Source organism: Dicentrarchus labrax, unplaced genomic scaffold (genome assembly GCF_905237075.1).
Source record: "Dicentrarchus labrax unplaced genomic scaffold, dlabrax2021, whole genome shotgun sequence".
Classification (NCBI taxonomy): domain Eukaryota; kingdom Metazoa; phylum Chordata; class Actinopteri; family Moronidae; genus Dicentrarchus; species Dicentrarchus labrax.
This window is the reverse complement of record NW_026136702.1, coordinates 27,032,212-27,049,882: the sequence shown is the minus strand read 5'-3', so window position 1 is coordinate 27,049,882 and position 17,671 is coordinate 27,032,212. Positions and strand designations below refer to the sequence as shown.

The 17,671-nt window shown below is 38.1% G+C and overlaps 1 protein-coding gene across 7 annotated transcripts in view; it reads right to left on the bottom strand.

The window, feature by feature from the left end:
* The window catches only part of ltbp1 (latent transforming growth factor beta binding protein 1), a 134,205-nt gene that overhangs the window by 51,032 nt on the left and 65,502 nt on the right, over window positions 1-17,671 (bottom strand). For 6 of the 7 annotated variants that reach the window (XM_051422791.1, XM_051422750.1, XM_051422763.1 and 3 more), the window contains 5 exons: window positions 17,064-17,362; window positions 15,041-15,143; window positions 9,482-9,541; window positions 7,815-7,937; window positions 4,051-4,218 (listed from right to left, as the gene is read on the bottom strand). In XM_051422791.1, coding sequence (XP_051278751.1) covers window positions 4,051-4,218; window positions 7,815-7,937; window positions 9,482-9,541; window positions 15,041-15,143; window positions 17,064-17,362 — 753 coding nt within the window. The remainder of the gene's footprint in view (window positions 1-4,050; window positions 4,219-7,814; window positions 7,938-9,481; window positions 9,542-15,040; window positions 15,144-17,063; window positions 17,363-17,671) is intronic. The other variant, XM_051422798.1, reaches the window with a different exon arrangement.

The window sequence follows — 17,671 nt, the reverse complement described above, 5'->3', positions numbered from 1 at the left end:
TTCGTATTAAATATATTTTGGGTTTTTTGTATTGCCTTTTTTAGTTGATAATGCAGCCCAAGAGTGACAGGAGAGACAGGGGATGACACACAGCAAAGGGCCACAAATCAGAGTTGAGCGCAAAGCCGGGATTGGCCTTGGTACATGGGGCACCAGCTATACCAAGTGAGCTATCTAGGTTCCCGATTTTCCTCTGTTTTTGATGTCCTTCAGAAACCTCTGTTTCTATTGATTTAGCAATAATTAATTATTTTAGCTTAATTTGGAGGTACATCAACTTCAGTATTACATTCAGTATGTAATATGTTCAAGCCTGTGTCCCTTAGCTCCAATTTAAACATGTTTACACTTTGTATTAACATGCATCCTGGGTGATCTGATCACAAATGGACAATTAAAGGGTGTAAACGACCGCCAAGACACATTGTGATCTGATCACTCAAACCACTTACTGATGTGGTCTGTGATGCATTTGACCACATATCTTTTGTAGTGTAAAAACTAATGTGTCCTGGGCCACATTGAAGGACTGCCTCCTCTACTGACGTCCTGTAAATTCACAGAAACATGCTGTCTAATTGGGCCGCATTTGAGCTCTCTGATGTTTGTGAATACTTCTGTTTCAACTAATCTGACCACTGAACTACTAACTGCTTTATACCCAGACTCCCTTAAAAATATTTCACAATTTTAAGACTTATTGAGCGGGATAAACTTGTAAATTCAGGACATGTTACACATTAAGTAATTAATATTTCCCAGCGTATTGGCTAGACAGTGGAACAACCTCCTCTACGCTGCTCTCTTACTTTCTCTGGCATTAATGTTCATCTGTGATGTGAAAAAATCTGATTTCCACACATTCAGGGACAGTAAAACTGTGTGTCCTGCTTATGAAGTTATAAAATCCCACAATGCACCAAAGAGCGTCTGTTCTGCAAGGCTGCTGACATCATAATCAAAAGGACAGGGTTGAACTAATAAAAAGGATAGTAATAATGAACACTGACAACAAAAGGGTACAGCCCTATAAAAGTGTTTATTTTGCATATAGAGCGGTAAGTGAGATCTGATCACAAGTGGTCACTGGAGACGCATCTGGAGGTGTAAATTGACGTACTTAAAATACAATATGCATGTTAATACTAGGCGTAAACAGGTTCTGTGGGAGAAAAATCTTGACTATCTTTGGCATTTCTGATTTACAGGATGTACCGATACTGATATTTGTGCTTATACTGACTAATAATATAAGTGAGTTTACTTATGAGTGAGGATCCAGTTTCAAAGTAAAAATAAAAGTAGAAGATTTTGCATTAAGTGGCTAGCAGAACACCTCCTGGTAGAGTATGTGCCTGAAGCTGTTTTACACTGGTGTGAAAGTAAACACATCTCTCAGGTGGTGCCTTAAAAACTGTATGTGCCAATGTCCTCTTTCCCAATTTGTTCATGTTCATAAATAGATATGATTCACCCACCCAGTTCCTCAGGAACTGACATTGTTATAACTCCCCCTATAGATTGTAGAAGAAGAAGCACCCACACCGTTTCTTCTGCTAACACACATGCCCTGAATGGCTTTTACAGTGTAGCAGCCATAGGTATGTGTCCATCAAAGAGCAACTTAACAATAGGATTGGGCAACATTTTTGTGGTCGATTATTTTCATTCATTGTCCAGGACAGGTCAGGAGAGGCACGAAGCGGATGGATGGATGGATGGATGGATGGATGGATGGATGGATAGATGGATAGATGGATAGATGGATAGATGGATAGATAGATAGATAGATAGATAGACATTGTTAACAATGGTAAAGGAAGTAAAGGTTCAAGGATAGAAAGAGCATTACACAATTCTAATTACCAACTCTGAGATGCACATTACTTGAAAACTATCTAATTGGCTATAATTAGATACCCTGGTGTAATTCAGGGGGTGATTTGATGATCTGGAAGTCTTTGTTCCTGAAAATGCATAATGCATTAGCAGTTTAAGTCTGTAGTCTACTTTATATTTTATATTCCACCTAAACCCAAAGGAGCATTGCCATGAAACATATTATACACAAATCATGAGGTTTAAAGGTCACGTGCCTGCCACAAACAAACAATTTACAATACACAAAACTGCCTGAAAGAAACTTGACCAACATGTACTGACATAATGAGTGGTGTGGAAATACAATAAAGATAAACAGGAAAGTAGCAAAAGTGGGTGTGATAACAGCTAATGCAAAATACTTTGCTAATGGAATCAAAAAGCAACTATAAAAGCCACTACTTAGCCAAGCTGTAAAACCCATGCAGACATAAAGTATCTGGGATAAAAGAATGAGACACAAATAGGATCTTGTTGTTTTCTTTTCTTTTTTATAATTTCCTGTCTTTTATTCAAGTCCTTAATCCTAAAGTTATTGTAATAAATAGTTCTGGAAACTGAAATGTTTTTTGTTCGCTAGAAAGGCTTTGCTAGAAAGATGTACTGTATTAACACATTATATATTTAGTTTAATATAAATCAGACTTTTTAATACAATACAGTAATTAAATGAATTTCACTAAGAGGGCTCTCGTTCTTAATAAATGTGCATACTTTTACAAAGCTGATGATTTTTTCTACTTCAGTGTTTCAATGTTTATTATTACATAATACTGTTTTAGTTGAAATTCTGTTAGACTAAAAGTTTAGCAGTTCTTTTCATGGATACTTCAACCTGACTTTTAAAGAAGTTGCGAATTCTGAGAGAAGTTCTATGGGGAAACCCTTCTCTTAATTCTGAGGGGTAACTCTTCCATATTTTGCCTTTCTATAAATATAATCAAATTCACATTCAATTTAAAAAACACTGCTTAGAGAACTGTTAGGAGAATATTTAATGACAGATTCTGTCATTAGTTATAAGAGCATAAAACATTTTCCATATGAAAGAATTATCACACCACAAATCATTCACAAAAATAGCAATTTAACAGGGCCTTGCTTATCAATAAATGTGATAACATGTAACAGACTGTAATTCCTTTTCAGATCTTCCATACAATTATACAGTAACTATCTCTTCATCAAAAAACACTTGATTTAAATAACCGGAACTTAATAACAAGTTTTCTTCACAGAAATGAAGCAAATCTCACATCAAAATACATTGTGAATGGCTGTGGTGTGAACCAGGTAAGCTTATAGTCTTAGAGTCCACGGTCATCCTGGAGCACTGTGAGGCTGTGCTTTGGCACAGCAGTGCTTTGAGCTAATTAATAACGTCACTGCTCTAACACTCTCATGATGACAATGCCAACATCCTGATGTTTAACAGGTAACTTTTCCCATTTTCATCGTCTTAGTTTATCGTGTTAGCATGCTAATATTTTCTATATAGCACTAAAAACAAAGTACAGCAGACGCTGATGGGAATGTCTTGCAGGTATTTGGTCATAAACCCAAGTATTGGACAAATTAAAATCACCAAAGTTATTAGTATTCATTCTGAAGGTGACATGAATGTCTGCGCAAAACTTTGAACTATACATAAAATAGTTCAAAATCAAAATATTTTACTCAAAATCTCAATCTGTTGTGAAACTAGATGAAAAGTCAGGGGATCACCAAGTCCTTAGGATACAATATATGTACAATATGTCGTGCTAATCCATCTAGTAGAAGCTGACATATTTCTAAATTTCAGAATTTTGTAGTAAAATTTTTTAGTTTTTATGGCAACTCACCCCATAACTGCTGAGACATTTCAGTCTAGATCAAAGTGGAGGACCAACGAAAGCATGACAGACATTGTCATCTCTGAAGCTGCTAGCCTGCCGTCACACTCTCAGTTCCTTTACTCTTGTGGCTCGCAGGACACTAGCCTGCTGAGCAGAACTGAATGCCTTGTTGTGTTGACACAAACCTTTATTGATTTGCAAGGCTTCATGAAACCGCATGATTGTTGAATGGTGTTTGGCATGTTGTTCTCTTCATACAATTGAGAAAAGAAAGTTTTGGGCCTTTAGTTCTCATTTAGACTGGATAAATGTCTGCTAGGGGCTGGCTTACCTGTTCCTGGAGGGGGGCATTTGTCACAACGAGGGCCCCAGGCTTTGCCCACACTGCAGCAGCAGAGCTGTTTGCTCAGCTGGGCAGACATTGGGTGCAAACACTGCCTTCCTGAGCTGACCAAACGGAAGCAAGCCCCCTTCTCCTCTTGGATGGCAGGCGTGTTGGCTGAAGAGGAGCGCAGGAGGAGGACAAAGAGGAGTAGGAGGAGGGGGGCATACGAAATGGTGCGCCAGAGTGTAGGAGACACATACATGGGGGAAAGAGAGGACAGAAAGAGGAGAAATAAAGAGGTCCCCTTCACCAAAGCAACCTTCCCTTCCCACCTGAACAAACTTCTGCCACAAACACAGCCTAAACATGTCTATTAAAACTCTTGTGCATAAAGAAAAATACAAGTTGGATAACCACATTTTGTGGTGGTACACACAAACAACTATGTTTAAACAATTAAAGCCAAACACAATTTGAACACAACAAATCACAGCAACATAGTATAGGAAAAACATCAGATTTCGTGCCAATGCTTCATGCACTACTGAAGACATGCGCTATTAACATTTATCATACTTCCATTTCCACTTACTACTTATAAGTATCACTTATACCCATTGGCTGTTGCTCTTTGAAAATAAGTAGGCACCAACAAGCCTGGCTTTTCACATCAGAAACACATTTCTTTGCACCTGTCAACAAGTGATTCTGCTCCTCTGCTCTTTTTCAATCACAGATGTTGGATCAACAAACAAAGTCAAACAAACTGAGACCTACGGAAAGGAATTGTTTCAGGGCAAAGTGCTAGAGAAAAGTATAAAAAAAACTTCATTTAAAGTTCACAGGGGCAAAGTAAACTCTGTTATTGTGAAATAAAAGAAGTCTGAAAACACTGATACTCTTCAGTGTAATAGGTCATCTGTTTTGTGGTTTGATGAGACATTTTTTACAATTTGGTCTTAATTCTGTGCACTACATTCAAGAAACAACATGGTGGTTACAGCAATGTCTTAACAGGATTTAGGTAAATGGGGAAAAAACTAATATATAGACCACAAAACTACCTTATTAGGCTCCAAACAAAGTGCCATATTCCATTTCTGCTAAAAAAAAAATGTCCTAAATGTTACACACTGGACTTTTAAGTAGTGCTGCCCCAGCAAGAAAGGTTTTCCACAGGACCCAAGTTAAAAAGGAGTTGTTTACCTTATTGACATGTTGAAGGATTCCTGAGGGCTGTACTACAAAGCGAGGCTTATTCAGGTACCTTCAGGAGTAACTGTAACATCAGGTGTAACTTCCTGATTAACCGTACTACAAAAGGTGGATACGTTTTACCTGAGGTATGCTGTCATGGCAATTTATGCTCCATCTCTAATCTGCTCTTTGCAGGTTATCTTTATTGTTACCCAATGTATCCCTATGAAGCTCCTTTCCCCCACTCCCAATCTTGTGAAGAAACTAGAATGCATTTTATGTCCCCAGTTATTCATCATAAAATTCAGAGAGGCTTTTTATGTGATTGCAGGTAAATCACAATATAAAAATACTTTTTAACACGCATAGGCTAAGCCTATATACAGAACACTTATTTCCATAGGCACTCAGACAGTGATTGGTGCGACCGTACTGTATTACTGAATATCCTCATTAGAGCACGGATTAGGTGTTCTTTCCACTAGGGTTGCAGCTAAAATGATTGTTATTGTTGCTATTGTTATTCTAACACAGTAGCATCACAATCATACAGGTGACCCTTCAGCCTTGGTGCTTGAGGGAGCAAACCTTAATTCAGGATTTAATATTCTCAGGTCCCATGCCTAATTTCAGGCATAGACAGTTTTAAATTCATATAATACTTAATTCAATGCATTGTACACATTTCCTCCCAGATAACTTTTCATGCTGACTTTCTTGCTTTAATCCCTTAACGGGTAAATTTTGGAAATGTTTTTACCACTTCAATCTTAAAAATTTACAGCAGTCGTATTAAATCATATCACAACTAAAGTCCGTAAGATTAAACTAGAGAAGCTATGACACAAGTACTGTAATGTTACTTATGAATTTACTCTGTCGACAATGCACTGCCAACAAGCCTCCTTTTCATCTCACTGTAGTAGGCTATTAATAAGAGCCATTCATTTTTCTTTTAACTCCTAATATCCTGATATTACCATTGTACATTCTACCGGGAGCACATACAGAGCATGAGCCATTATGAAAAACTCTTCCTGCGCTGCCAATCACAGCCCTCTTATGCAAACACGCAAAACCTCAGATTAAGTTGACACTGGAGGCTCAATTTGACGCACACAGTGTAACTCACTGTATGTGTGTACCGGGACAAGAATAGAAATGCTTCAGAACTTCAGAAGCAAAATTTTCAGTTTTTTAAGATTTTTTCAGTACAAAAGTAATTCAGCAATATTCATCAGTACATCGATTGGTACACAGCAAAAATTAACTGTTAATAATTGAAAAAACGGGGCTCACGTTTCTGTCCACAGTCTAACTCACTGTATCCATGTCAACATTATACTTCCTTTTTCTTGTTGATCTGTTCACACAAGTGAACACTTAAATGTGACATTTTACAAAATACTTATATTGATGTTCATATTCATTACAATCAGTGAGCACCATCAGCCAAGTGCATTTTTTATTTTTTAAGTTAGGCATAACACATTGGACTATCAAATCAAAATCAAATCTTTTTCCATTTCCTGTTTTTGATTTGAGCATAAAATCGAAAGTAACAAAAAATAAGCCGTTATAATTTTTTTGTGTTGGATTCATAAATAAATAACAAAATAACTGATTTTGAAATATATATCGAATAGGAAAAGAACAAATGATTTGCGGATTTAATAGTTCTTACATTTTTAACTGTAGTATTATTACTGCAATTTATTAGTACTTAGTTACACTACTAGTTACTGGGGAAAGTAATATTATTACTTGTAATGAGTTACTGCCAAACACAGGCAGTGACACTTGATCACATGTAACGATACAATAAAAGATACAAGTAAATCACTTGAGTTTTCAATCGCAGGTGAGCCATGTCCTTGAAGTATGTGCATTTGCACAGCTGCTAGAAGTCAGCAATCTCCTCAGCTGAGCCCTTTGGATTAAACAGTGATGGTGATGAATGGACACTTGGTTTTCAATAACGATGAGAAAAGAGAACCACAATCCTCTATATATTTTATCTCTCTCCCTGACACACACAAACACAAACACATGTACACACACTGGAACTTGAAGCACCTTGAAACCAGGGGAACACATGCACAGCATGTCACAACAAAGGGAAATTGATGATTAGCACTACTGATCAGTTTTGTTCAAGATTGACCACTTTGACACTCTTGCATCTCCCTGCTCCCCACATTCTCTCCTTTATCTCTTTCTCTCTTCCCTCCTCTTCTCTTGGGTTTGGCCAACATATCACATACCACACCTTGCCTGATGTGTCGTGCCTTGAGGTACATGCTTGAGGGGGCATCTGATTATACAATACAGCACGCTTAAATCCATGCACTGTATTCATATGCATATCATCAAAACACACACTCGCTTTAGCAGCATTCCTGGCAGCCTTTGCTATGCTTGTACTTTGGAACAGGTGGCACAGGGAAATATTGAAACATATTATAAGATTTTTCAGTCTTGCACTGTTGGGTGTTCTGGGTTTAGACGATAATCAATGAGAAATTAATGACACAAAGAATCTGTGATAGACAACGTTACACTTTAGGACTTACATATGCATGTGGTGAGTGTGGGGTCAGGGACATAGCCGGGTTTACACATGCACCTGTAGCTGCCCACGGTGTTCAGACAGTTTCCATTTGGACACACACCCTGTAACTGGCATTCATCTAAATCTGTGAATCAACAAATAACGAAAAACACAATCAATCCAGGTTCAAGGATTTCTTAAAGGACCAGTGTGTATGATTGTGGCACACCACAATTCTTATTTTCAGATGATTATACACTAATGAAAACATACCTATGAATATTATATTCCATTTCTGACAATAGATCTTCATAAATGTTACACACTGGAACTTTATTACCGCAAAATTGGAGACAGAATTATTTTCTAAACATTAACATTAATCATTTTCTTTTATTAAACAACAATTTGAATATTGTGCACCTTGGCAAATGTTATTTCAAAAAGACCTTCAAAGAGCAGGGTTGTCCCAAGCATGACCCAGCATATTCTAATGGATCGCTACAAGCTAAAATAAAGCTGATGCAAAGCAGAGCATTTTGCTGCCATGGCTAGTGGATGTGAGAGGGTGGCTGCAGCTACAGAAAGTCAAAAAACTTAAGTCACACAGTTTACAGTCTTCCCAGAATAACACAGGAAGTCTGAAATTAGCATTACTTTTTCAATTACTTCCGTCTACACTTTCAACACAAAATTTTACTAAAAATATATTTTTTTATGCGCAAGTGTTATATAAGAAATCAGCCAGACACTGGCCTGAGATCTGCTCTGGTGAGCACTGGTTTAAAATTAAAAAGAGAATTGATATACTGAGGCAGCTTTTGTAGGACACATTTAGAAATAGAAATGATAGTGAGTAGTTCTCTTCTTGCTGCCAGTGTGAACCAGCCTACTTTTTCATATAGTGCACGACTACAATATTTATCTCCCGTAATGAATGATTAACTGCATCAAGTTGTTTCAAGATGGAGCAAGCAATGCAAACAAGAGTGTGTTATTAGCATAAAAATGGATATTATGTGTCTGTGCTCAGTGACGATATTGTTTATATAGAGTGTAAATAGTACAGGACCCACCACAGACCATTACATCCACCAAAATCAAACAAGAAGTTCTGTGACGTATACGCGCTGCAGATGTGGGCAGTGTGTCCAGGCCATGAGCTCATTTAATCACAGGAAATACATTTTTACTGAACTGGGCTTTCAAAGCTTCTATTGCAGTATTCAGCACTGCTGCCTTCTTGTCTGGGGTAGCACTGTTCTGTGTTTTCTCTGTGCTGAGTTGCAAATGGAAGCTGCTGATTGACAAGAGGCTGAATGCACCTGACCATGCTGTGCTGTGCTGAACCAGACTGTGCTGTGCTGTGCTCTCCTACTCTCTCTCTCTCTCTCTCTCTCTCTCTCTCTCTCTCTCTCTCTCTCTCTCTAACTCCAACCCAGGCAGACGGCCACCCAACTGGTATTATGCTTCTACAAATATAAGCCAAGGGATCACCAAAGTCACTATGATCAAATAGATGTTACAAAAAATATGACCTGCTGGTGGGCACTAAAGCAAAAGTCAGCGGACCACCATAGTTAACATGTTTTATAATCTGGAGACCATACCTGTCTGTACCACATTTTGTGGCAATTGACCTAATAGTTGTTCAGATGTTGCTGCTGAAACAAAATCAAAAACTCTTACCTTGACAATGAGAGCTGTTGATTCTCTTGTAACCCCAAGGACAATCTATCAGAGGGATAGCTAATAAGAGGAGAATGTAGATAATAAAAGAAGAAGAAGGGAGCATGTGGACATGTTAGTACTTGCATTCAGACATTTAAGGAAGATTTTAACATAAAAAAATACATTACAAACAGTTTTCGGGTTTAACTTAGCCATGAATTCTTATATTACCCTATCATCCACACACTACTATCAGCTCTTCAACTGCTAAATGCTCCACTATGCTCACCAATTAGTCTGTGTCTGTCGGCTGTCTGGTGCTGAGCAGCTGGTGCACAGTGACTTTCTAGAGCCTTTTCACTTAAAACAGCTGCCTACTGCTTACTTACTTAAGTATGATCAGCAAAATGTACTTTTTAATATGAACAGTAAAAGTAGTCACTGTGCAGCAAAATAGTCCCTGTCAGTGTTGTACTACCATATCTGATGTTTTCGGAATTAATATCACTGCTGCATTAATGTGTATGTTGCACTTTAATGCCATAGATGTTTCAGGTTGAGCTAACCTGAACTACTTTATATACTGTTGTATACAGTTTAAAGTACAGTAATGCATCATATTCTAAGAGATCATCATCTGTTTGTAACATGGCTTTCCTGTGAGAACAGATAAAGACAGGATGACTGACAGGGAGAGACTGTGATGAATAAAGAAGAGTTAACATGAGACAGTGAAAAGGCTCAGGGCTACAAGGCTAAAAGCTGCTCAGACAGCCAGTAGCTCACAATAATCCAGAGATTGAGAAGTCAAACCCTTTTTAATCTCTGCTCCAGGTTACAGACTGGGCCCTGCTCTATTAGTGGACAAAGGTACCAGTGGGTAGGTAGTACCCAAATACCTGAAAGCAGATTGATACTTTGCTCAATGGGAAACAACAAGGCCATGTTTGTTTGATCGATAACGCCAATTTATTTACCAGCTACCAGTGTCTCCATGGCACAATGAAGGACCAACCTCTGGCTTTGTAATATGTGAACAGTAAGGCTGAACTTTCCTTCTCATGGTATTTATCAGACGTGGGCTAATGAGTATACATGTATAATGTACAGAATATATCAGGAATTTACCTTGTCAAACCTTTACTGACCTACCAAAAAAATAAATCTATGCCAGTATAACTAGTCTGTTATGAGTGTAAACTGCATGATTAAAGGTTGTATATATGATTTATTAATATAGCAGCAAACAACTATTGGCCATGTAAAGATATAGTGGACTGACGTCGTCCTGAGCAGAGAATGATGTCACACTCCCTCAGAGTGAAATTCAATCCGGAGGTATTTTATTTCTAAAATTGACTGTTTCTCTGTGCTGTTCCTGTGTTTGACAGTGCAATCTGCTCTGTGCTGCTTGACACAAATATGTTGCATCTTTCATCAAAAATAGACCAGCCACAAATTCTATGCGCAGTGGATAGGCGCTCCTGGGGCACTTCTGGTGGGATTTTTAGTATTGTCTAGAATGGGCGTGATCAGCTTTGGTGACCGCAGCAGAGCCGGAACATGTCACAGCTGTGTGGAAAATCTAAATGATCTAATAATACGCAGCATGTCCATATGGACAATAGTTTCAATATATATATTTGTGTAGGCGATCTAAGCAGCTTAGAACTCGCCCAAGTGGATGACCTCTTGGGCTTTAAGAGGTTTTATACATCTAAAGCATTTTCAAAATCCAGACTAGGCCTCTAATTGAGATCTGGGTTTATTTGTCAAAACGGGTAGCCACACCAGACGAGACCTGCATCTAGCTGGGACCCTGCTTTTAATTGAAGTTTTACGATAATTGAATTAAAAAATAGATGTAGTGTGTGGCTCAATATAGTCCTCAAATCCAGACCTCTTGGTGAAGAAAAACAGTTTGTGTTCCAGATCAATGCAAATCTTATTGATGCCTTTGGCCCTGGGGGTGCCCCAGTTACACTTTGTTTAAGGACTGGAGAAGATGCTGCTGACCGGTGTTTTTGGTGGTGCCTGTTTCTCTTCGCTTATCACAAATTTGCCGTAAAGATCGGGATGACAGCGCTTATAATGGGTAATTCAATTTGTAGTGTTGAAGGACCGACACTGAGCAATCATTGCAAATAGCAACTTTGCTATCTTTTTCAGAAACTTTAAAAGACCTGTACAGGACAGACATACTTATCCCTCCTTTGTGCTCACAGACATAGTGACGCCATCTTTGGCTTGTGCTCCCTCGTGCTGGGTGACACAGCATCAAGCATTTAGCCTAGTTAACTGTATAATTCAGTGTCAAGTGTCATCTTATTGCCGATTTTTACTTTTAAAGTCTTAATTGGCTGACACTGATGACATGCCTATATCACTGTGCTTACTAATTAAGACAAAAAAATTGTCTGCTTGGGTGTCTGATAAGGCAACTTCTCCTTGTACCTCATTAAAAACAAATTCTCATGTTGTTCATTTCTAAAGTTTTCCTGCTGGACACAAGATGTCTCCTACTTCACTGTGAAGTCCATTCTCAGTGTATGTGCACTGGTGTCTTCAAGGTTCTATATCACACAGGTTTGACTTCCAAACTATTTGTATTGTCGCAAATCATCCTCGTAGGCCGTGCCCATAAAATAATATTTTCAATGAACACAGAGAAACTTTACGCTTTCAGTTGTAGGAACAAGAAGAAACACTCAATTTGAGAGGCGAGCACTTTTATCCTCATGTTTTATGGAGTTTTAACATTTCCTCAAGGAACCAGATATTTTCTGACATTGTTGCTCATGTTTGGCACTGATGATTCAACAGTCCCTTACAGTTTTATGTCAACAGTTATTTAGCACTTTGGCTAATGTAAGCAATATATGTTTTGGGGGTTATATACAGCTGCAATAGTTTGTGTATTAGGCTATTCTTTTCAGGATTGAGACTCACTGAGCTGTGTAAAGACATATTTTAGTTTTGCAGACAGCTGGACATTTCACCCTGACCTCACTTGCCTTTCACTCCTAAGAATGAAAGGCAGTCAAGCTCAGTGAGTCTCAATCCTAAAAAGAATAGCAGAACAGAATAAAGAACAGTATGCCAGTTGTTTTATTTGTATAATAAATTATCTTTAAAGTAGTATCTTAGTTTCTCTGTGTTTTAGGCCATCAGGACTGTTAAGTCACTTGCAATAAAAATACACAAACAAAATAAATCTGTGGAATTCTTCCAAAATAAGAGCACTCAGTGAACAGTGAAATTACTTAAAGCAGATCAGAACATTCCTTACTGAGCCCTGAGGCTGTGATTTTAACCTCATATCACCTTACCTGTGCAAAGAAACCGCACACTGTCAGTTAAGATCTAACTCTCACTGATCCCAAAGATATTTTGTGGGAAATAATAGGTGATGAGGCTGCTGGAAAATCTGATACAGCCATGTTCTCAGTACCACAGTGACCTGCTGAGATATTCCTTGAAATTTTGGAACAGGTGAGAGTGGCACTGTAGTTAGATAGCATAGACATAGCATAGAAATAGCTAACATAATAGCACTGATTGTTTATGTTCAGTTTTAAAGATAAACTGAATGCTTGATTAAGTCTGTCCCCTTTTTGCTCCAATAAGGACAGCTGAGCAAGTCTCGTTGAGAACCTCGCTCAACCTTCTCATTTCCTGTAATTAGATATACTATGTGCTAGCAACATACACTTTTTAGAAAATATGACTGATCATGATGAAGTGGTCAGATGAAGCCATTTATTATCACATCATTTTGTGTGCTCTTTTTAAATCATAATGATACCTAAAATCACGTAATCAAAATTTTACATACCTGATCAAAAGTTTACATACCCTTGAATGTCTTGCCTAAAAATATACAGACACGTTGACACAAACGGCTATTGTGGGTAGGTTTCCACACCTGTGACTTGTTGACCGTAATTAGTGTCTGTGTATAAAAAGCCAATGAGTTTCTTAGCTCTTGAGAGATCCCTGGACGTTTCATGTAAGGCTATACTGAATTTGCTGGATACTGAGTCATGGGGAAAGCAAAAGAACTGTTAAAGGACCTCAGAGAAAAGGTAGTTGAACTTTATAAAAATGCCATAAGAATGCTGTTCCAGAACTGGGCTGGCTTCTTTAGATGTTTTTTGGCAAAGTCTAATCTGGCCTTTCTATTTTTGAGGCTGATTAATGGTTTGCAACTTGTGGTGAACCCTCTGTAATTGCACTCATGAAGTCTTCTCTTCATGGTAGACTTAAATAATGATACACCTACTTCCAACCACAAGATTTCAACCCATCACTGCATCACTGATCTGAACTGACTGATTGGTCTTTTAATAAGCAGACTACATTTTTCGAACAACTATGTCTTAAGGTTCGCTTAAACATTTAGGAGGATCTATTGTCAGAAATTGAATATAATATTCATTTGTATTTTTACATTAGTGTATAATCAACTGAAAATAATAATCATTGTGTCTACAGAAGGAGCCGGTCCTTTTCTCCGGGGTCCACCACGTTGAATCACCATGTTTCTACACTAGCCCAGAATGGAAAAACCAAACATTGGCTCTAGATATGCCATTTAGCGCTTGATGCCACTAAATCCCACACACTGGTCCTATAATGTTTTCTGATTCTGTTAGAGGTTTGTTCACTTAGTAAAATACATATAGCTGTGGTGCAGAGGCAGAGCGGGTCGTTCCCTAATTGGAAGGTTGTGGGTTCGATCCCTGGCTCCTGGTGCCACATGTCGAAGTATCCTTGAGCAAGATACTGAACCCCAAATTGCTCCCGATGCCGTGCATCGGTGTGTGAATGTTTATTAATGTTAGTTTCTGTTCGATGGACTTTGCCATCACTGTGTGAATGTGTGTGAAAGGGTGAATGTGGTACGTAGTGTAAAAGCGCTTTGAGTGGTCGGAAGACTAGAAAGGCGCTATACAAGTACAGGTCCATTTACCATTTACCATATATGTAAACACACTTAAATTATGATCAGATGATAAACTTACAAAGTGCTGATTTTGCTGGTGCTGATTATATTAGCTGGTTGCTAGGCAGAATTTTCACAATATTTCTAATATTGCAAACTGTGAATGCTACATTTTGAACAGTCTATTTGTTCTCTCACATGAACACACAAACACACATATGTTGAAAGCTTTCTAGTTCCTTTAATAACACTGCTGTATATACCTTTTGTACTGTGCAATTTTATTTATTACTATTTATTTATTATTATCTACTATATGCCACCACCTCCTGCTGTGAATTCTTATTTTTCTATTTCTATTCTATTTTTTATTTAATTTGCATTATTTTATCTACTGTGTTAATGTTTTATTTAGAGTTGCTGTAACATTTCCCCAGTATGGGATCAATCAAGTCTATCTTGATCATCCCATCTTATCCCATCTCATCTCATCTCATTCCATCTTATGTATCTCAGATTAATATAATAAAAATTAGATTTAGCATGTTGTGTGTACTACGGTTGGAGGAGCTGCTTACCTGACAAGACAACACACACTCACAAAATGCCAGAGAAAGAACAGCTGTACTTACATGGTTTCTTTGGACATTTCTGGCATTTGTGGAAACCCCAGGATGTCCCAATGGTCCCACAGCACTGCTCCTGCTTAGTTAGACCTGGCAGAGCCTTCCCACACTGAAACATAGATATGTACAATGACACACAGTGGGACAGAGAGCAAGGGATGGAAGAGGATTATTTATTAGTTATATTTTAATCAAAAATAAAATAATGTCTGCTTCCTCTGTATGTCTGATCCCCAGGTGTCACACACAAACACCTCACCCCCCCTTCAATCAGATGAATCATATGCTGATAACAAATATTTATTTTCCTATCCGGCCCTCCCTTACTAAGTCGCTTATCTTTATGGCAACAGCTCCTCTGCATAATGTGACCTGTGATAGAGTGACTCATGATTATGAACTTAAACTTAACATGGTGAATTTGTGCAGTGAGAAAATATATAAGCAGAGGTTGTCCTATTTGTATCCAGGGTAGATGCTTTGACTTGGATGTGGCACCATACCTTTGTCAATTTTACTGCCTATTTTAGTGTTTGTGCTTTAAATGTTGCACTAATCTAAGTTGAACAGGTTTTGGACTTTTAATCTGATCAGTCATTGATGTAAACAGACCTGTAGTGTACAGAAGTCAGCAGATCCTGCTTTAAACTAACTTCAACTCAGAGCAGACCATGTTGGGTAAAACGTGTGTACAGCTGGTGATTGTCAAACTAACTTCAGCCTGCTGTTTGACTGGCAGCTCTGTCTGCTCTCCTCTGTTTGTACAGTAATTTGCAACGTTGGGACAAGTGGCCTGATTGCCCTGCAATGCTGGCGGCTGTGGCCTCGAGGCAGAGCGGGTCATCCACTAATCAAAAGGTTGTTGGTTTGATCCCCGGCTCCTCCCGCCACATGTCGAAGTATCCTTGAGCAAGATACTGAACCCCAAATTGTGAATGTGTATGAATGTGTTAGTTTCTGTTCGATGGGCTTTGCCATCACTGAGTAAATGTGTGTGAAAGGGCGAATGTGGCATGTAGTGTAAAAGTGCTTTGAGTGGTCGGAAGACTAGAAAGGCGCTATATTAGTACAGGTCTATTTACCATTTACCAAACATGAAATGTCATTATAGATCAGTTTTTGTCACCTGTGCTAAAACAGATCCTGATGAAACTTGTCTCCTGGTAACTGTAGTTGATGAATTATGTGATGTGTTGTTATGTCTGCTCTTTATCTCTGAAGGTTCATGTTTAAAAAAAACATCTACATGACTTAAGTTGTTTTATTTTTTATCTAATTTTGAACTAATGTGTGTGATTTTAAACTGATTATAATCACTTTATACTGGTTTTGTCATGATTGATATGATTTGGCACAAGTCTAGTTTACATATTTACTATCAGGGTTCCCACTCCTTCCTTTTCTTGTCAATACAGAACAGCACTTGCTCCTAGGTGGTCATTGTTTAAGGGACACTGTGTTAGCTCAGTTTTGTTGTACACTTGGCTGTTCTAACCACAGCTGATTTTTACGCTTTCTGGATTGACTACAGTTTTCCTTTTACCATAACATTAAGTCCACAGAACAGACTGAATACAAATTTCCGGGACAACATGGACTATTGTCAGGATATTTGGTCATTTTAATCAATTTCCAGGTTTTCCAGGACTACTGACTATTGAGGCTTTATTGATTCTTTTACATTATTAGCTAACTTTTGAAATTCAATTAGGGATGATATGATTACTGCTACCTGCAAATGTTTACCAAGGACAGTGAAAGTACATAAAAAAACTTAACAAACATACTTTGGCTTTCACAGAATATAAAGTATATCAAATATTTTGCATAAGAATTAAAAATAAATAGTTATTAATATCAACCGGTAATTTAATTATATGCGTAACACAAAATAATATAAATATACCATTATTGGACAAATTTATGTGCATCCCTAAATTCAAGGTTGCATTTAATTTCATACAAGCTACACAAATCCTCTTTGTTCCATCAGTTTTACTGAGCTAATATACAGTAGACATTAGTGCACCTGACTCCCTGCGGTCTCCTGGAAGCAGCGACCCAGTGTGTTCTTAGAGGTGACGGGTTGGTACTGGGGGACCTGGTGGCCATGCTGGCTGGGATAAACGTTGTAGCCGTGGTGCTGGATCTTCTGGCTGCTCTCTGTGTGGTGGTAGCTGTAGCTGGTGGATGAAGAGGAGCCTGGCTGGGAACCTTTCAGCCGTTGCCCGTTGTTGTGGTAATTATCCAGCTGAGACACCTGGTGAACCTGGACAGAGGCTTCTGGAGGATGTTTGATGTGGATATTGACGAAGCTGGGGCTGAACACTGGAGGCACATAGGACAACATGAGCAATAACAATTTAGAGTGCATCAGTATAAAAAAGGAACTGTGGGTATTCCTAACAATGTGCAATATCAGAATCAGAATCAAAGATACTTTATTGATTTTTGGCGGGAGCAACTGTAACAGGCAGCATGCACTCTCAACGCATGCACACTAACTGGGAGACATTCATCTGCTTTATGATTTTATTTAATTTAATTAATGTGTTGGGATACAAACTAATGATTATTTTCATTGTCAATAATTTTAAAATTTTCTGTATTAACTGTTTTGACTATAAAATGTCATAA